This window comes from Acipenser ruthenus, chromosome 4 (assembly GCF_902713425.1).
Source record: "Acipenser ruthenus chromosome 4, fAciRut3.2 maternal haplotype, whole genome shotgun sequence".
Lineage (NCBI taxonomy): Eukaryota > Metazoa > Chordata > Actinopteri > Acipenseriformes > Acipenseridae > Acipenser > Acipenser ruthenus.
The window spans coordinates 99,613,247-99,634,479 of NC_081192.1; the positions used below are offsets into that span (position 1 = coordinate 99,613,247).

At 38.0% G+C, this 21,233-nt stretch overlaps 1 protein-coding gene across 9 annotated transcripts in view; it reads right to left on the reverse strand.

Moving 5' to 3' along the window:
• Positions 1 to 496: 496 nt before the first annotated feature.
• The window catches only part of LOC117400737 (MAGUK p55 subfamily member 7-like), a 145,515-nt gene continuing 124,778 nt past the window's right edge, over positions 497 to 21,233 (reverse strand). For all 9 annotated transcript variants that reach the window (XM_059023227.1, XM_059023223.1, XM_059023218.1 and 6 more), the window contains 5 exons: positions 14,308 to 14,388; positions 9,979 to 10,072; positions 5,478 to 5,586; positions 3,510 to 3,653; positions 497 to 2,388 (listed from right to left, as the gene is read on the reverse strand). In XM_059023227.1, coding sequence (XP_058879210.1) covers positions 2,209 to 2,388; positions 3,510 to 3,653; positions 5,478 to 5,586; positions 9,979 to 10,072; positions 14,308 to 14,388 — 608 coding nt within the window. In that variant the 3' untranslated portion in view covers positions 497 to 2,208. The remainder of the gene's footprint in view (positions 2,389 to 3,509; positions 3,654 to 5,477; positions 5,587 to 9,978; positions 10,073 to 14,307; positions 14,389 to 21,233) is intronic.

Consider the following 21,233-nt stretch of genomic DNA (forward strand, 5'->3'; position numbering starts at 1 on the left):
CTCTCCCCTTGTAATGCAGCCCTATAAAAAGCACCCTCAACCCCAATTAAAAGATGAAGAGTTGAAACATGAACTAGAAGCACAACCCTATTCTTGCATTGCTATCTTTCTCTGACCTGCAAGGGTTACATCTTCCTTCTGCCTCCAAGTCCAGCTCTTCAACGATCAAAGTGAGCTTTGGAGGGGGGGTTTCAATAAGGAAGTATAAAGGTTACACAACCTGATTCTCTTTGAATTTGTCTTGTCAAGCAGTGTTCAAATTCCTCTTGTGCCACTAAAGGTTTCTCAGAATTGCTGTTTCTCAGAGCCATTGTTTAGAAGGTCTGATGACATCTGAATAAGCAATTTGGCAATTTTACAGACGATGCAATTTAATTTATGCAAATAAACAGAATCTCAACAGAATCTTTGCAAACTACAGTTATGCTACCAACTCAGAAGGGTAGAGTTTCTCAGCAACGTACTTATGAAATGTAAAGGAAACCGCACAGTTAGATTGATTTTTACAGTTAATTATTTAATGTACTTTGTGAAAAAAATTCAATAAATCTGCTTCTCCAGTTGGCAGACTTATTGTAAATACAGAAAACTGAGTACAAAACATGGGTTTGTACTGTTAAAGCAACACAAAATCACAAAAAATAATGAATTCCAGTAACAGATGTTTAAAAAAAAATTCTGCACGATGGGCAATGGAAGCAAATTTAATTTGAAACCTCAAAGGCTGTACTGTGGATAAGGGTAACCTTCCTTGTTAACAGATTTACATATGCTCGGAAGAAGTACTAACAGTTTAGCTGGATATTTGTCTAACATTATAATACAACACTCAGTTAAAAACATACTGTATAATAATATGCATCATCATCAACTGTTCAAATTCAATTACAGTGCACCACTGGTGTGTTGACCTGCACAAGGAGAGGTAAATATTTACATGGAATGTTGAGCACGACTGTACAAAGCCAACGTCTATATCTAGAACAGACACTTCTAAAAACACACACACCAACAGATACAACTTTCCCTGTTGCATCCTTTCAGTTTTTTTTACTAAATTCTTCACTTCTAGGTGTTGCAGATACACTTAACCGCATGTTACCACCACCCCCCCACCCCCACCACCACATAACCAATATTTAAGTTCTGTGTTTTTAAATTAAATATAACACACCCTGTTACGTCAGGAGTCACAATTAAACATTTGCTTCAGTAGTAAATATGGAAATGTTTTGAACCTTATATTACACTCCCTGTTGTAAAAATACAGCAAGAAAATTCAACTCCACTCTAATTATACAAGTTTCAGTAAACCTCTAGGAAGTGGTAGCCAAAGTCAGATAGCTTGTACAGACAAACTGCCTCACACCCTACAAGCAAGGTGGAGTTTTTACACTAGGTACTGGGTGCATCATTATCTTCTGCAAGTAACTTCTTAGAAATGCCCAAAAAGCGCATTTTTTAAAATAAAAGCATAAAAAACAATGCGTTATCCTCTAGACCTGCATCTAAAAAAACCTTATTTAAAACAGCAGTAATAGTGTATTTTTTTTTAAATGATCTTAACAGCAGTGCATTTATAAACCTCCGCCCTCAAACTAGTAAACCTACTCTAATGAGAACTTTTCCCCACTGTAGTTTTATTGTGTTTAATAATGTTGATGATGAATATCACCACGGGACTGGGGGGGTGGGTATTTACTGTTAATCATTCAAATATCATTAGAATATACCACTATGTAATCTACCTACTAAATGTGATTGTAAAAAAATCGACAGGTTGCTGGGGAAATATGCATATGTAGTTTTAAAAAAGCAGTTGATTAAAATATATTAAGTTTTCATGTTTAAATAACATTAGACATCTGTTCTTTATATGCATAAAATGTACAACCTTCGACATTCCAAAAAAAGGAATCCCTTTGGTTTCTAAAACTAATGTTAAAACACAAAGAAACAAGTCCACTCTAGCACACTGCTGCTTGGCAGTTAAACTGGTAAGCACTCCATTTGTCAAGATAACTTCTGTATATTAAAAAAAAATAAAATAATCTAGTGTCAGTAACTGAATTCAGGTTAAGAAACTGCACTGCCCCTCAGAAAGACATTAACAAGGGGTTGTTTCAATGTTTTTTGAGCTTTTTAATGCCTTAGTGAAATGTTGCATGCTTTTGAGAAAGTGAAAATGTTCCAGTTCATCCCTTTTTGTTAAGAGTGCATCCAACTCACTGGGACCCAGTGAGTCTCCACTTCCAGCTTTTTCAGCACAGTCTTCATCTCATTAAAGGCTGTCACTAGATCATCATTCACAATGACTTTTTCAAACAGATGGCCATGTTGGTTCTCCATCATCTGTGCTGCACTGATCATTTCCTGAAAATCTTCCTCCTGCAAGAAGCACCATAAAAACAAAACAAATACAATTACAACACTTTTAGAAATGTGAGCTCTCACACAGATAATGTTTAGAGAAAAAAAAAAAATCCATGCAAGGAAGAAACCTCAGGGAATGTTTATATTTCCTCTGAGGATTCTGTGCCTGCCTCAGGCTTGACTTTGGTTGGTTAGCACTGTTGCCAGTAATGCCTTGCTACTCTGGGGTCAGGCTCAAATGAGGACTGGCAGTGCTATTCAGAATACTTGGGTTGATTCAAATAATGGATTCAATTATACAGTATACTCAGGGAAGGTGGGGTTTTGCTAGTTTAGACCTCAACCAAGCTGATTGGTTGTTGACAGGACAGAAGCCAGTGAGGGGGTGGGGACAATTTCATCCTCCAGGTGAATTGACCCAGGAAGTGAAAGACAGTCAAAGCATGGTTTGCAAACAGAAATCTCTTTAGCCTAGAGTACTAAGAAATCAAGTTTTCAAATAAAATTACAAATGTTAGTTAAAAGATGTGTTTCTATCAAAACTGTGCATTGAGAACTATATAATAATAATAATGGATGTGCATGGGGGGAGAAAATGAATGGAACTAGTTTGTTAGCTATAACTTTAAATAAACTAAGGATACAAAGCTTTTTATTTCTGAGATAGTTACACTCACCCAGTTCTTAAACAAACTAGGTCATCTGTATTAACACAGAATGATAAGCAGAACCAGATTTGACCGACTCAAACAATGTTCAGTTTACACACAAACAAGATGTAACAAGGAACAATTTGCATGTTATTGTTTTCTTTGTACTAAAGAGACTTCTCGTCTGTGTCAGCATTTAAATCACACTGCAGTTTCTATTTAAAGGAAACATCTGTTCTAACCATGCTTGGCCCTATCTTTCTGAAGATGATCTTTTCAGGGTTGCATACAGCTTGAAGAAATGATTGTCATTTGATTTTAACAGCGTAACCTCAACCACCACATGACGCAAAAAACATGTACAGTTGCTTTCTATTTCTACCTAAAAGGATACTGCTAAAAAGAAAAAACTTAAAACCACCTGACCACCAAAAATCTGAAAAGTTAATCCTCCCCCACCGGCTGCACCACGACCGGGGTTTTTACCGTGAAAGACTTTGCAGAGTCCTTGTCGTCTTTGCTGGAGATGACCTTGCCGTTTTTTCTGGTTTCTCGCAATCGTTCGATTGGCGGTGGCTTCACAAAAATCACAAAGGGTTTAAATTCTGATGTCCTTAAGTGTTTTATCGTCTGAAAATGAAAATATGACACAGTGTTAAACATGTCTTAGTTTTTACAAAGAACCAAGTTTTAAAGCAGCACCCACATAAACCCAGAGTTTGGTCACACATTCGAATGCATCGCACATGCTGTCTCAAAGGCTATCCCGTGAGCAGGTCTGAGGTCAAGTAGAATCCTCTTCCTAGCTGCCACCCCCCCTCATATTTCCTTTATACTTCTACATGGAATCCACAACAGAAAGCCTCACATATTTCTGGTATGGAATGATGCCATACAAGCTTTGAAGGCAAAAATGTGTAAACCAGCATATCTGATACTCAGAACCAGTGAAACTCTCTTTGAACACAACATCAGACTTTCCAGCAATTGCATTTTATAAATATTTATTTGACCAATTGTAGGGAACGCAAAGCCAGTGTGTTTATTGTGTAATGAATGTGTGTCAGTAGTTAAAGAATACAATGTGATTTTATGCCTTTATTTCTTTCATTATACATTCATTTAAAAAAATATTGACTGCAAAGTCTTTGTATGGCCATTATATCATACATGACCAATACAACAAGCACTTAACGGTACTAAAACGTACAGTCAATTTATTTTGAAAAATACTGTATGTGCGCAGTCCTATAGACTTTATTCTGCATTCAATACCTGTACACATTGTATTTCTTTTGAAAGAAATGTCAGTTTAAATGCACATACATTAATGTAGATTTATTTTCCTAATCCATTGTTTTTTGAAACATCAAATGTCATGAGTTGAGAAATTAACCAAATGTAGAAACGTGATTCCAGCGATGTCTCATATGCTACTGCTATCCCTTTCCATGAGACTAATCTGTTTGTTTTGAACTTATTCAGGTTCATTTTTGTGTCAGAGGTGGATTAGAAACAAAGACAAGTTGATTTGTTTTAAGTGACAGACTCTCATATTGTGTGATGAATATTCTTTCTGTACATGTTTACTATTTATTTCCACTCAAATTATCTTACTTACAACCACACTGAGTTATCACTCTCAAACTGTATATTATAGTATCTAATAGTATAACAGTTATACTATTAATATGTCACTATTAATATGTATGTAATGACACTCTGTTAAATCTTCACACTGTTTTATTATTAAAGTACTATTCATATGGTAAAATGTGTAAGTCTTGTTCAATATACTAACATTACATTATATCATATTTATTGTATTGCTTAAATGCGAGTAAAATACTTCTGGCCCGCCTACTCCTAACTTTTTTCCAATCTGGCCCCCTTAAAAAACTAGTTGAAGAGCCCTGATTTAGTCTATTACAAATGTACAGCCTTAATTGAATCATGCTTTAAAAACGTATTCGAGACAAGATGAGGCTTCTGGTCTGCAAAGCAATGCAATTCCTGCTGTCCACAACTCAGCAGCCATGAAATATGGGACACTTTAAAAAGGCGTTCACAGCCACCCAGATGTAGAAAGGCCAAAAAGGAAATTAAAAAAAACTGAAAACTAGCAGTAATTGCTGCTAAAAATGTCCCTGAAGAATTAGCATGGTAACCAAGTTACTTAACAGTTTATGTATCTATTTTACAGAAAACATGTTTAATGTCTCAACCACCAATCTATACTAACTACCAAAAAGAGCAACAAAAAAAAGCAATTTTCTTAATGGAAAATTCAAAGCAGATCATACATTGCGATAGGCAAAAGGAAGCGGCTGAAATCAACCAAAAACTGTGAAAAAAGAAGTGTTTAAAAAACAAACAAAAAAACCCTGAAATTTCATCCGAGCCATTCTGTTGGTATTAACAAAGAACAGAGGACAACGTTAAACTGTTTCTTACATGTGACTGCACATCCAACAGGCACACCTTGTTCTTCATCAACACTGAGCGAATAGAGTCAAGGCTGGTTCCATAATAATTTCCTTTGTATTCACCATATTCGATAAACCTGTGTAGAGCAAATACACCACTGAGTCAATAATGCATAATTCTAGCAAGTTTGGTTTGAAGACAACATAATCTGAGGCTGAACACTAAAACAAATGTGGACAACCAATTAGACATGGCAGTTACTGTGGTACCAAAACATTCAATTATTTTTGAAGTGGTATGTGCTGCAACAAAGACCGACAGAAAACCATATGAACAGTTACTGAAATAAATATCTGGCATTTTTTTTTAAAACTCAAATATTCCCCTGGTTTTGTAAGCAATACAGAATAAGCAATTGAAACATGAAAACGTTGAAAACTTGCAGCCCATATTTGACAACTTGATTTAATATTTTAATTTGATCCTCTTCTGGTTACCTAAGTGTCAGTGAGAAAGGGTTAAACACAGACCACAAATCAAAAATACCACAGCCACGAGTCATTTCTTTAATTAAAACTGTACTGTTTTACTATCAGCAATAATTAAATAAAACCATAGACTTTTGCTATCGGGAAAATCTGGGTATACTTTCCTAAGTTGTAGCATATTTCAGTAGAACACAATTCCAGACATTTTGGCACAATAACGTTTTATATAATCTTCTGCGTTACACTTTAAATCAGTAACACCTGTTTGTTTTAAAGGTAAAAATGCAAATGCCAAGGCTGGCCTAATCCACATTTCCTGACTGAGCTTAAGCAAACAAATATTTTTCCATCACATAATCTTGTTTATATAAATGGATGGCTGTAATAAAATATTATTTTCAAATCCCTGTACACAATGTTTTCTGTACGTGCCCAAGCAGTACAATATATTCATATACATACATTATATATATATATATATATATATATATATATATATATATATATATATATATATATATATATATATATACACATATACACACATATACACACACACACACACACACATACATATATATATATATATTATAAATTTAGTCGTTGCCAATTATTTTTATTATTTTTAGGCTCAGCTCACCGCTTCCACCCCTGCGCTGACTCGGGAGGGCGAAGACGAACACACGCTGTCCTCCGAAGCGTGTGCCGTCAGCCGACCACTTTTTTTCACACTGCGGACTCAGCATGCAGCCACCCAAGAGCTACAGAGTCGGAGGACAACGCAGCTCTCGGGCAGCTTACAGGCAAGTCCGCTGGTGCCCGGCCAGACTACAGGGGTCGCTGGTGCGCGGTGAGCCGAGGACACCCTGGGCGACCTAACCCTCCCTCCCCCCGGGCGGCACTTGGCCAATTGAGCGCCGCCCCCTGGAAGCTCCCATCCTCGGTCGGCAAATATATTCATATATTTAAAATATAAGGTTGATGTGTGGCCAAAACCATGTACCATATAAATCTCTGAAATAAGCAGAAACAAATACCATGGTTTTAACCATCTATTATTTTAAATGGTCAGAAAAAGAAAGACAAATGTTTTCTATTTTATTTAAGCAGATTCTTATATCTGTATTAATAGGGCCTCTTTTTTTGTGTATGGTACATTTGATTTCTTGTTCAGATATTTGCGGTTCATTTCAGAAAACACTGCTGCAGTCATGCAAGATATGTGAAATGGAAAACGTTTAAATTGGCACAAGGAACAGTGACTGGCAGAAGATTTTCTAGCTTCAGAAAATTGTATTTACCACAGTATGGTGCAACAACTTGTTGTTGGCATCCAAACAGATACAAGCTCTATATAAGACTTAGTTCATATGGATCACACACCAAGTTAAGTGGCCTCCACCGGTGTTAAATTGTAGTGATTCACATAATTTCAAGATAAATTCAGCAGTTCCTGTAGGTTCCCTCTGATGGGTAGTGCATTTCAAAGCAAAGACTCAACCATGAGCACCAAGGTGCTTTCAAAAGAACTCCGGGACAAAGTTGTTGAAAGGCACTGATCAGGGGATGGGTATAAAAAAATATCAAAGGCCTTGAATATTCCTTGGAGCATGGTCAAGACGATTATTAAGAAGTGGAAGGTGTATGGCACCACCAAGACCCTGCCTAGATCAGGCCATCCCTCCAAACTGGATGAACGAGCAAGAAGGAGACTGATCAGAGAGGCTACCAAGAGGCCAATGGCAACTTTGCAAGAGCTACAGGATTTTATGCCCAAGACTGGTCAAAGTGTGCATGTGACAACAATATCCCAAGCACCACAAATCTGGCCTGTATGGTAGGGTGGCAAGAAGGAAGCCATTACTCAAGAAAGCCCACCTTGAATCCCGTTTGAAGTATGCAAAAAAACACTCAGGAGATTCTGTAGCCATGTGGCAAAAAGTTTTGTGGTCTGACGAAACTAAAATGGAACTTTTTGACCTAAATGAAAAGCGTTATGTTTGGCGCAAACCCAACACAGTGCATCACCCAAAGAACACCATCTCTACTGTGAAGCATGGTGGTGGCAGCATCATGTTATGGGGATGTTTCTCATTGGCAGGGACTGGGGCACTTGTCAGGATAGAAGGGAAAATGAATGGAGCAAAGTACAGAGAAGTCCTTGAGGAAAACCTGCTGCCCTCTGCAAGAAAGCTGAAACTGGGACGGAAGTTCACCTTTCATGACAACGACCCAAAGCACACAGTCAAAGCTACACTGGAATAGCTAAGGAACAAAAAGGTAAATGTCCTTGAGTGGCCCAGTCAGAGCCCCAACCTAAATCCAATCGAAAATTTGTGGCATGACTTGAAGATTGCTGTCCATCAACACTCCCCAAGGAACTTGACAGATCTTGAACAGTTTTGTAAAGGATAACTGTCAAATATTGCCAAATCTAGGTGTGCAAAGTTGGTAGAGACCTATCCCAACAGACTCACAGCTGTAATTGCTGCTTCCACCAAGTATTAACTCAGGGGGGTGGAGACTTATCCAATTATGATCTTTCAGTTTTGTATTTTTAATATATAATTTTTTTCTCAATAAAGACTTTTTTCCCCCTTAACAGTGTGGAGTATGGTGTGTAGATAAGTGGAAAAAATCTTCATTCAAATGCATGAAACTCTGAGGCACTGACACAACAAAATGTGAAAAAAGTTCAAGGGGATGTAGACTTTCTATAGGCACTGTATATATTTTATTATTATTATTATTATTATTATTATTATTATTATTATTATTATTATTATTATTATTATTTTACCATTAGATTTCTCAACCTAAATCAAAATCCCTTTATTTTCTTTCTTTAGTCAGGCCAAAATGTGTTCACCAAACACTACCTCTGCTGTCAACAAAACAAATCACTGAGATCACGAAGTGAGCGCTTTCTTTGATTTTTAAAAAAAAAATTTACATTTATTTTTTTTATTTAATAAAAGCGGCAATAATTTTATTATTTTCTCCCAATTTGGCATATCCAAATATGTTTAGGCTTAGTTTACCGCTACCACCCCCACGCTGTCTCAGGAGCGGTGAAGACGAACACACGCTGTCCTCCGAAGCGTGTGCCGTCAGCCGATCGTTTTTTTCCCACACTGCATACTCACCATGCAGCCACCTCAGAGCCAGAGTGACGGAGGACAACGCAGCTCTGGACAGCTTACAGGCAAGCTCGCAGGTGCCCAGCCAGACTACAGGTGTCGCTGGTGCGCGGTGAGCCGAGGACACCCTGGCCGACCTAATCCCTCCCCCCTGGGCGGCGCTCTGCCAATTGTGCGCCGCCCCCTGGGAGCTCCCGTCTACGGTGGGCAATGGAATAGTCTGGACTCGAACCGGCAACCTCCAGGCTATAGGGCACATCCTGCACTCCACTCGGAATGCCTTTACCAGATGCGCCACTCAGAAGCCCCCCTTTGATTTTTATAAGACGACGGTTTTAAAAGGCAGACTTTACTTTTTAGGAATACTGTAAGTGTTGCAGTGTTCAAAACACTCCCATTTAATCACTGTGCCCTGGGGTTTGATGCCAAGCTTTGGATATTTGATTTAAATACGTTTTAGTTGTCTCCGTGTACTTCCTAGCAAATAAAACAGGACCCAGGAGCAAAACGGGAGATCAAATTGTTAAGGTAATCAGTGGCAATTGGAAGCTTTAAAATCAATTCCGTGCCAATGTACTGGACGGTCTCTAAAGTGGGATTGATATGTTCAAACCCAGATGATATTATTATTATTATTATTATTATTATTATTATTATTATTATTATTATTATTATTATTATTAATAATAATAATAGGGGTCGAAAAAATAATGCTGTTAATGCACAAAATATCCTTAGCCTTCAACCGCAGAGATGGCTGAGCTGCAGTGGTTCACTGATTCAGTTGAGTGTTTGGAAAGCCATTTGAGATCCTTTATTAATATGGTACATAAATGCAGGTCCATTGCATTCCGCTGGGGCGGTAAGCCGTGCAGACTGGGTGTGGTGTACAATGCCTACTTGTTGTTTTGTATATCTGTCTCAAACAGGTGCTTGGAGATGAAGTGGTATTCCACACCATCACTCTCCTGGCTCCTCTTCGGTCTCGTGGTGTCTGTGAATCAATGGAGAAAACAAAAGAAACTTAGGGAAAGACAACCAGTTTTGGTATAATACAATTCAATACACAATGTACAGTAAAAAAAAATATATATATATAATCTCAACACTTACTTGACCATACATTATAGACTTAATGATTATGAGGAAGGACGAATTAAAAAAAAAAAAAAAAAAAAAAAAAGTAGTTCCAGCTAATTAGCATTGTGCCGACATTCAAGTTACTGCCATGTATAACATACGCAGATATGTGCTGGCAGTCATGAATGCAGCTGCAGTCACTCACTGTGGTTTAATGGCCTACTTTTTCTCACCAATTAAAACACACACACATATATATTTAAAAAAAACGTTTCTGCTTAAGTAATATGGAATGAACCAAATTACACCAAGAATAAATACTGTATCACTTTTGCAAGTGATTAAAACACAGACCAAAAAAAGAAAGAAATGAAAAACCAGATTGCAGTGGTATTTCAGTGCAACTTCGCTACATCACAACAGCTGGACTTGGAATGACCCATATCCACTGTGTACTCACATGTAACAAACACGACCCTGTTATTGAAACCATTAGGATATATTTGCACACATCTTTCTAAATAAGCAATTGCTTTGTAACTTGGCTTAATTACATCAAATCAAACATAATCAAATGTAATTCATCTTAGCATGTCAACCTTTTTAATTTTTTTTTTTTTTTTTACAAAAATGTCACGGCAACTCTCGTGTCTCTCTTCAGTACCACTGCTGGATCTCATTTAGAAGTATGGCAAGCTGTCATTTGGTCCTTGCAGAAAAGGAGCTGGTTTGAGGCCCAAATTATGAGGCAGTGGAATGGCATGTAGTCAGGAGGTAGAAAAACTATTTCCTCCATCACTCAAGACTGTCAGGCTGGCCGTGAAAAGCTGACAATTATACAAGAAAAGAAATAATATTGTGCTTGAAAAGGAAACCCTCCCATGCTGTGAGCAGCTCTTAAGAATAAGTTACTAACTGTTAAACACTGATTTCCACCCAAATTATTTATTTACTTCAAATGATCCACTCTGGTGATAAAAAAAATAAAATAAATAAATACACAAAGTACCATATTAAACTAGTAAACCCGTTGGTACAAAAGCAATCATTTGGACATTTTCTTCCAAGTCTTGGCTGATTTAAACACTGTAGGGCAGTAACTTGACCTCTTTGCCTCCAATCCAAGGCAGGATACACTGTGTGTTCAATGTCTGTTTTAAAATGTGATGATGTGTCCGTGGCAGTAACTAGGTTGTGTCCTCAGTTGTCCTCGGCTGTTTTTTTTACATGCCCAATTTTCTCTGTTGGTTTGCTGTGTAACATAGATTTGGAGGTTGAATAGTAAATACCAAGGAGTCATATAAATACTGCCAACTATAGCTCGAAACCGAAGTTTTACCTCAGTAGAATGTCCGCTCTGGTGACAACGCTGGATGTGTCCGAGTTTAGTCCAGCATGGGTAGATTTTTTTCATGCATACATAGGTGCAATAACGAGGGCGGTTAAAAGTAGTTTACACAAGAAATGAAGTAGAGATATAAAAATCCCAAAACAGTACATATAAAACATAATATAGGGTGCGTAGTCGTTGCCAATGATTTTTACTCTATTCTTCTCCCCAATTTAGAATTGCCAATTGTGTTATTATTAAAATCACGGTTCATCGCAGCAACCCCCCAGCGACTCGGGGAAACGGCGGCTGAAACACGCGTCCTCCGAAACATGTCCCTGCCAAGCCGTCTTTTTCGCACTGCGGATCCACAGCGAAGCTATCAGACCTACAGTGCTGGAGGACAACACAGATCTGAATGGCTCCACTGCAGACTCACAGGCGCCCTATCAGCCACAGGGGTCGCGGTGAACCGTGGATTGCCCTGCCGACCTAAGCCCTCCCTACCCAGGCGGTGCTCGGCCAATTGTGCGCCGCCCCCTGGGAACCCCCGGTCACGGTCGGCAATGGCATAGCCTGGATGTGAACCTGCGATCTCCAGGCTATAGGGCGCATCCTGCATTCCACGTAGAGCGCCTTTACTGGATGCGCCACTCAGGAGCCCCCGTTAGGACCATATTTGCAATTCAATGATAGTCTTATCGGATACGTGGATTGAGCTCTGAATTATTGTTTCTAAATCAATTTAGTTGAATGCATGAATTACTGTAATAGCAGGTGGGCAGGTGTGAATGTTGAGGTCTGTAGTGCTCTCCAATACATGCCTGTGTTTTTACTGTGCAATACTGCATGTGTGTGGTGGTGCAAAGGAAATACCAAAACAGTCATTTAGGTAGATTTTTACATTGTCCAGCTTGTTTCATTAGGAATCACAACATACATACAGACGTGCTCAAATTTGTTGGTACCCCTCCACAAAAAACGAAGAATGCACAATTTTCTCTGTAATAACTTGAAACTGACGAAAGTAATTGGCATCCACCATTGTTTATTCCATATTTAATAGAAATCAGACTTTGCTTTTGATTTTTTATTCAACATAATATTATAAATAATAAAACAAATGAAAATGGCATGGACAAAAATGATGGGGACGCTTACCTAATATTTTGTTGCACAACCTTTAGAGGCAATCATTGCAATCAAACGTTTTCTGTAGCTCTCAATGAGACTTCTGCACCTGTTAACAGGTAGTTTGGCCCACTCTTCCTGAGCAAACTGCTCCAGCTGTCTCAGGTTTGATGGGTGCCTTCTCCAGACTGCAAGTTTCAGCTCTTTCCATAGATGTTCGATAGGATTCAGATCAGGACTCATAGAAGGCCACTTCAGAATAGTCCAATGTTTTGTTCTTATCCATTCTTGGGTGCTTTTAGCTGTGTGTTTTGGGTCATTATCCTGTTGGAGGACCCATGACCTGCGACTGAGACAGAGCTTTCTGACACTGGGCAGTACGTTTCGCTCCAGAATGCCTTGATAGTCTTGAGATTTCATTGTGCCCTGCACAGATTCAAGGCACCCTGTGCCAGGCGCAGCAAAGCAGCCCCAAAACATAACCGAGCCTCCCCCATGTTTCACTGTAGGTATGGTGTTCTTTTCTTTGAAAGCTTCATTTTTTCGTCTGTGAACATAGAGCTGATGTGACTTGCCAAAAAGCTCCAGTTTTGACTCATCTGTCCAACGGACATTCTCCCAGAAGGATTGTGGCTTGTCAATATGCATTTTAGCAAATTCCAGTCCGGCTTTTTTATGTTTTTCTTTCAAAAGTGGAGTCCTCCTAGGTCTTCTTCCATGGAGCCCACTTTCGCTCAAAAAGCGACGGATGGTGCGATCAGAAACTGACGTACCTTCACCTTGGAGTTCAGCTTGTATCTCTTTGGCAGTTATCCTTGGTTCTTTTTCTACCATTCGCACTATCCTTCTGTTCACTCTGGGGTCAATTTTCCTCTTGCAGCCGCGCCCAGGAGGTTGGCTACAGTTCCATGGACCTTAAACTTCTTAATAATATTTGCAACTGTTGTCACAGGAACATCAAACTGCTTGGAGATGGTCTTGTAGCCTTTACCTTTACCATGCTTGTCTATTATTTTCTTTCTGATCTCCTCAGACAACTCTCTCCTTTGCTTTCTCTGGTCCATGTTCACTGTGGTGCACACAATGATACCAAACAGCACAGTGACTACTTTTCTCCATTTAAATAGGCTGAATGACTGATTACAAGATTGGAGACATGTGTGATACTAATTAAAGAAACCAATTAGTTTGAAATATCACTATAATCCAATTATTTATTATCTTTTCTAAGGGGTACCAACAAATGTGTCCAGGCCATTTTAGAATATCTTTGTAGAATAAGCAATAATTCATCTCTTTTCATAGCTTCTTTGCTTTATTCTATGACATACCAAAGGCATGCAAGTATACATGATAAAATAGCTTTTAATTTCATCACTTTTCAGGAGGAATGAAGCATTATTTCAGTGAGCTGTAAGGGTACCAACAAATTTGAGCACGTCTGTACATCCATACATACATCCATACATCCATCCATCCATCCACCCATCCATCTATCCATCCATCTATCAGCTCATGTGGTCAGATACGCAGTGTAACTGTGGAGCCATCATTTTCTATAAAGGAAAATATATTGGAAATGCTTAAGTTTGCAGTGCACTACATGTCAACTGCAATTAATCTTTTTTAATTCAGCAGAATTACAAGGAAACATGTTCCAGTTATTGGAAACTCTCTGTGATACTCACGTGGCACTGTCACACTGTAATGCTGGGGATCAGAAACCAGCAGTTTCCTTTTCAGCTCATTCAATCCCACTCCCACAGGACCTGGAGAAACAAACATTTTACAGCAAGAGCATATGTTGCAGAGAAACGTAGCAAAATCGGGGAAACGTACCAGCAATTAATTTGTCTAGTGTTTCACGTAGACTTGCAAAGTTAATGCCTACATTACAATTTATTTTTTTTATAAAACTCCCCAGTGTTGTTTTTTTTCATCAAAGTGACAGGAAATCAACATGCTGTTTATTCCAGGAGACAGCTGTGTTTCCCATCCTTGCAGACGGCTAACTAAGAAGTGAGTAATATAATATTATTGATTTAATGTCTGAGGCAGCACAGCCCTATGTGTTTTCAAAATACAAACTTTGGCAACTATAAATTGGTCTGTTTGCTGACATTTCAACTCCTGAACCCACTTACTGAAGCAGTTATAAAATAATCTATCTGACATTTATTTGGTGGAGACCAATTCCTTAAATATACAAGAATACATGGGTGAAAGTGGCCAATGATCATTTTGACTGAAACTCTTGGGGAAACTCCTCCTCTCCTCTCCTCCTCCTCCCCCGTTATGATGACGTGTTATGGTTTATTTATAAATGACGGTGGAGCTGTGTTTTGTTATTTTGTTTTATTTAAAACGTGTTCTGGCAGAGGCGAGATTGGTGCTCGTCCTCTGCCAGAAATAATTAATAAACTTGTGCAGGTTGTGGCTGAGGGGTAATAGAATAATTACTAGCCAGTTAAACCCCTCGGCCACGATATAAAAGCCTGCAGCTCTCTACCCTCAGGGTGGGTTGTACAGAGGAGCGTACGAGAGCGAGGAGCAGAGCGAGAGAGAAAACGAAACTTAAAAAAATAATAAATCTAGGAACAGTGAAGGCGATTTGCCCAGCCCGACCTGGATCATTTATATATTATTTTGTGTCCGTGATTATTTTTGTTTAACCTTTTTATTTTGCTCTGCGAGCACAATCTTTTTCTGTTTGAACTTTATTTATTTTTGTATTTAAATAAACGGCGCCCTGCGTCTTTTTGAATTGCAGTACTTCCCTGGTGTCAGAGTTTTTTCCCTTCCTGCTTCTGACCTGATGTCACTGCACAGCCACCCTGTCACAATGCCCAATTCGCATATTAATTTTATAAAACCTCAGTTGCAAAAATCATATAAATCTCTGCTTAACTCAGTCAAATTTAACTGTATTTAACTGTATAATAACAAAAATCTAAATTATACTCGCTTCTATAGATAAGCTCTGGACCAGTAACCTTTCTTATTCAGTAAAACGAGTCAGTTTTGGTATGTATAGGTGAGTGTTTCATTCTAAAAGCAGCATAGCCGTTCAGTGTTTTAATCAATGTCACAAGCAATGGTCAAAGAATTTTGTGTCTCAATCATAGACGCCTAACTGTTCAACAGTAGGGGGGCAAACTGAAGGACTAACTGCTGAGCATACAGAAGCAAATGTTTATTTTAATTTCTTAATTTTTTTATTTTTTACAATTAAGAAGCTCTAAGAAACCAAGCAAACCTTGCTGTTGTGAAGTTATGGTTTCAGTAATTGCAAACCTACAAAACTGAGCAGATGTTTCACCATAACATGTATAGTATGTACTTACTGAGCACGCATTAAATACAAATACATGCAAGTCTCTGCACAGTGCTACACCTAGAATTCCCACATGTAGTTTATTAAAGGAAAGTGTTGAACAAAGAAAAGCAAAGTACTGTTCTTGAGAAGGTAATTGTTCCCCAAGTATGTCAAAAGCACTGGTTTTACTATATAAAAAAAAGACTGAAGCAAATGCAAAGACTTTTTTTTTGTTTTGCTGAATAAAACAATTTCAACAGTATTAACTTAGTTGCAGGAAGGACCAATCAAGAGTTGTTTCTTGTTTTACACCATTAAAATAGTCTTACTGCTCTAAGAAACTGTGTCTTTGTCTTTGTGCTTGCTTCTAAATATGGTCCATTGAGGTTAGAGGGCAAAACAATAATGTAAAACAATACTGTAACTGCTGCTGGTGCAACAAGTCATTTCTTGCTAGATTTAAAATATTTATATTTTTTACTTTACTATTCAGGCAAGTTTTACACTTGCTTCGGATCGGGTACATTATTTATATCTTTAACAAGGGCTGACAGTGCGCAGAACGGCAGGGAGAGTATAAGCAAACAGTTTAATTACCTTACGATTCAGATGCGTGCCTTTAAAGTAAGATTAAACAATTGCCATTATTTGTAAACAAATAAGCTTACTTGACTTGAAAAATGTCTCAAGCAAATTCGTACTTGGTTTGCTTTAAAGAGTAGTACACAACAAGCTTCAATATGAAAGCTGAACATTTATTTTAATACAGAAAAGTTTTTAATGAAAAAAAAAAATTCTAAAGTAAGAACGGGACTCTGATTTTGCAATACACGGTTTCAGATTATTACCAGTGCTTAATCGCAGTAACATTTTATTTAGAGTTGTTGTTGAACCCGTTCACGGCCCCGCAGCAACACAAACCTACTAACGTCCTTGTTTAAAAAAATACATAAATAACCGTCTGAATATAATTTAGTTAATAGAGAATAAAACAAACTAAAATATATAGCCTATATTTAATTAATAATTTTTTGTAGTATCCAAACTGCGCAACATCTTCTGCTACAGTCACACCGCTGCTCCAGATTTTTTTGGCATTTCTACACGAATCATAGGAATTTTTACGGAACTCCGTCTACAGACGGAGCACTTTCACCCATGAGAATACTCTCTACACACCATGTCAAGTACCAGCTGTTCTCTGCATAAATGACATGTCGTGTGTGGATATTCAATCGATTGCTTAATTATTTCCAATATACAATTGTTTTCATTGGCATCCAATTATTATTTTTTTAACCCTAAATTGCTACAGCCTTTCATGATTCTAGTAACAGAAAATGAACTCCAATTACAAAGTGCTACAGGTATGTATTTCTATCTTTGGTCCTCTAAATTCTGGGTTGTGAGTTGTACAAAGTCCTTGATGACATGCACATAAAGTGTAACCTTGGCACACATCTCTGTTGGGTTTTGAGATAAATTTACAGCATTGGCTCGCTTTATAAAACAGTTCATTTTCACACAAATAGCTCACAGCTACATAAAGACAGCAATCAATCTTCTAGAGTTTTTAAAAAGAAATTCAGTACAGCTCACACTTGATTTATTAAGAAAAGGAAGTGGAGTTCATTTAAAATTTGTTTCAAAAAGACCACAAGGCATTTGGTGCTACTGTACAAAAATGTGATGCATGAGGAGCAGCACGGCTCTCAATGTTGTTCTAGGTGTTGAGCTCACTCAAGCATGTGAATACATGTTTGTATGACCCCTCTCTCAGCAGGGAGACTGGTGGGTGGCTGCTCTCCAGTGTTGTTCAAGTGACATGTTTGTTTGTTAGAAACAACGCTCAGCCGTTTCCGTGGACACTGGCTCTTTAACAACTTCAAGGCTGATATTAAACCACTACCGAATGACAAATTACCCGTGTTACCCAATTACACTGTGACAATTGTAACTTCATTTAAATATAGTTCCAGTTTAAACATTTCTCTAATGATTTTATGCCACCGCAATTTCAGATAAGACTGTACACATTCTTAAAATTGATTTATGAGGATTCCAAAAGCTTGCTTATTAAACTATTCCATTAGTTAGACCACAGTCCACTTTGAAATGTGCGTGGAATGTTTACTTCATTACCCATAATAACCAAGTAGGTATCTGTAAACTTATTAATACAATCCAACATTATCTGTACTCCAAAAAAAAAAAAAAAAGTGCAGTATAAAAATAAAATGACAAAAGTAGTTGTTTTCTTGTTTTTTTATGTTCTTATACTGCACTTTTCTATTCCTGGGAATTTAATACTGCTGAGTGAAACAACTACCAGTAAAAGTGTCAAACTTCATTTCTGTGCTCATTAGAGGGACTTGCTTTAATATTTGGATTTAATAACTTCCAAGCTAAATGCTGAACACATCAGGTGCAGTTACTTGTGAGGGTCTGTAAGAAGCGCTCCTCTTCAGTAAACCTTTCAGTCACCGTTTCAAACTCCTCCTCAGCATGGGCCTTCGAGGCGAGCCTGCTCTGCGAAACTTCAACTGCAAGTCAAAACTGAACCCAAAACAAAAATGACCTGCTAAGCCCATTATTATCTGAAGAAATGAAAACTGTACACATCATTCATGTCACTTCCAATAAATCATTTTTTCATTTGCTAGTCACAAATCCTTTAAACACTACTACATTAAATACCTAGGTTGCTTATACAAAAGATGGGAGTTTTTTACCACCACAACTTTAGCCTATTTAAATCAACACATGTGACACTTAAGCTGTTAAAACACTTTAGATATTACAGTTTTGTGTAAATGCTCTGACCCCAACATGACCGATAGAATCCCTGCAGTTACTATGAGCACAACAGCAGATCTGACGGAGCAGTGGGCTGACAGCTACTGTGTATACAAATCACTGATGGTTAACAATGAGCAGTCACACAATTCCCTGAAGGATTTAAATGCATTGAAACCACTGAAGAATGGTCAAATATCACTTATACAGAAAGAATATAAAAGGCTTTACACTTACATACTCCTCACTTTGAATCAGTGCTAGTAACCTGGCTGCCTACTGACCCTAGTGCACTGCTATACACAGCAGTAGAGGGATGGACCGTCCCTGTCCAGTCCAAAGATGCTCTAGTTTAGGTATCATTATTTATTCATTTATATATATAATAAAACATTTCCAAAAATTCCTGGCCTCCTCAGTTTCCATTTTGGAATGTAAAGCTGAATGGAAAACTAAATGGAAAGCACATTGGCCAAGCTAAGCTACGCATTGCCTCTCCATCGTCAGCTTCAGATGTGCACTCCCTGTTTCTTGGCCCATTTTGCAGCCTGGAATTTAAAACAGTGCAATGTCAAAAAGGACTTTGCAAAGCCAGAGCCCAAAGGAAAATAAACACGAGAGATATATAAAGCAGATCATCATTCTTTCATTGTGTTGGGTGTGACAAAGCTACTAGGTGCTCTCGGAGTTATTTATTTAATTAAAATGATTTCGATTATATAGGTAAAAAAAGAAAACACTGGGACTTGTATCCTTTTTCCAGGGATGGCTTGTTGGCATCTACAGCAGTAAGTTACAAACCCCAGACAAATTTAATCGTATCATACAACAAACCTGCAACACGCACTGAGAATAGTCTGAAGGGAACCATTACCAACTGAAGCACAAGACTTTACAAAACCAAATGTGAGCTACTACTAGAAAGGTTGTTTTGTTCAGTGTGTCACCTACCACAGAACTGTATCAAATACCAAAATGAACAGATGCAACATGAAAGGGATTCTGTGACTACGTTTCTCACCTGTGTCAGTGCTAAATGTCTCTCTATTGCGTCTCTCGTTATTTTACATATTAAACTATCCTAACGTCTGTGCTTCTTTTAGCAAACTGGGCTGGTTTAACGTGATCACCTGAAACTGTACATGAGGGGTGTAGAGTTCCTAAGAGGTGAAACAGCGTCAGAATTCCTGAAAACAAGGCATGGAAACTGGGGTACCAAACTTTCTATAACCTACAGTGGTACCTGATATATATTTTGCTATAATTGGTGCTTCTTTAAAACTGCACATCTGAAATGTACACATCGAATAGAAGTGCTCACAGATACCGTTAAGATTAATGGATTCTTTTTTTTATTAGCTATATCCCCTTAAATACATCGGAGGCAGGATCTGTTGTAGTACTGTAGGAGGTGTCAACAAGCTATTGAGCTGAATTGTGCTATGATTGTTAAGGGTGATGATGGTCATTGCTGTGGGTTCTTTTACAGGGAGCACCTCTGCTCATGTGGCCTCACTGTTACTGAACAAAACATATTTTAAAAAGAGTTAAACCCTCCTATCAGGATCACAGCAGAGGAAAGCAAACCATCTAAAGACAAATGGGTTCCCCCAATACTTCACCCTATTGCAGAGGATCTGATAGTGGGTTACAGTTCTTAAGTCATTGTGGTTTACATTTGAAATTCCCACCTACTCCATACTTAAACAAAAACATTTACACTTTTATAAATATCACATTGTGGTCCCTGATGGATGTACAATATATAGTCTAACAAAAAATATAAACATTTTTAAAGAAGAGGGAGCATTTACCAGCTACACTTGTTTCCATTTTAATCTGGACTTTTTCGGAGCATGGATGGATTAATCACCTTTCCTATACGTTCCATATGGTATGGAATTAATACTGATACTGCAACTGTAACAGTAAATGCATTTTGTTTCAGGCCCTGATTGGTCCTTTAAAAACAGGTACCAGGCAGCCGTACGTAGCTGATACTGCATATGATGCAAGTGTCCACTGACTGGGAACCTTCGATAAAATTCTCACCACAATGCCATATAACTAATAACTAAGCACCTACTGGAGTTTCATCTATACCAGGCAAGGGTCCAATCCTTTTATCTGGGCGAGTTCACCACACACCTTTTTAATATCAGGAAATCGTGATGCACATCAGACAACGTGTGGTATTTATTTGAATAGCATGACCTGGGTCCTTTTTGACTTCGAAAATAACCCAAGTTGCTCATCCTGCAATGATCAGATGAACCACAATAATGTACATAAATATATAGCCAGTGTTGTAAGGATTAGTCTGTTTTTAAAACTATGTAAAATTGTTATTATGAATTGGTAATTTAGCAGACGCTTTTATCCAAAGCGACTTAGAGACTAGGAGGTCAACTATGCATCAACTGCTGCTGCAGAGTCAGCTACAATAGGACCTTGGTTTTACGTCTCATCCGAAGGACAGAGCACAAGGAGGTTAAGTGACAC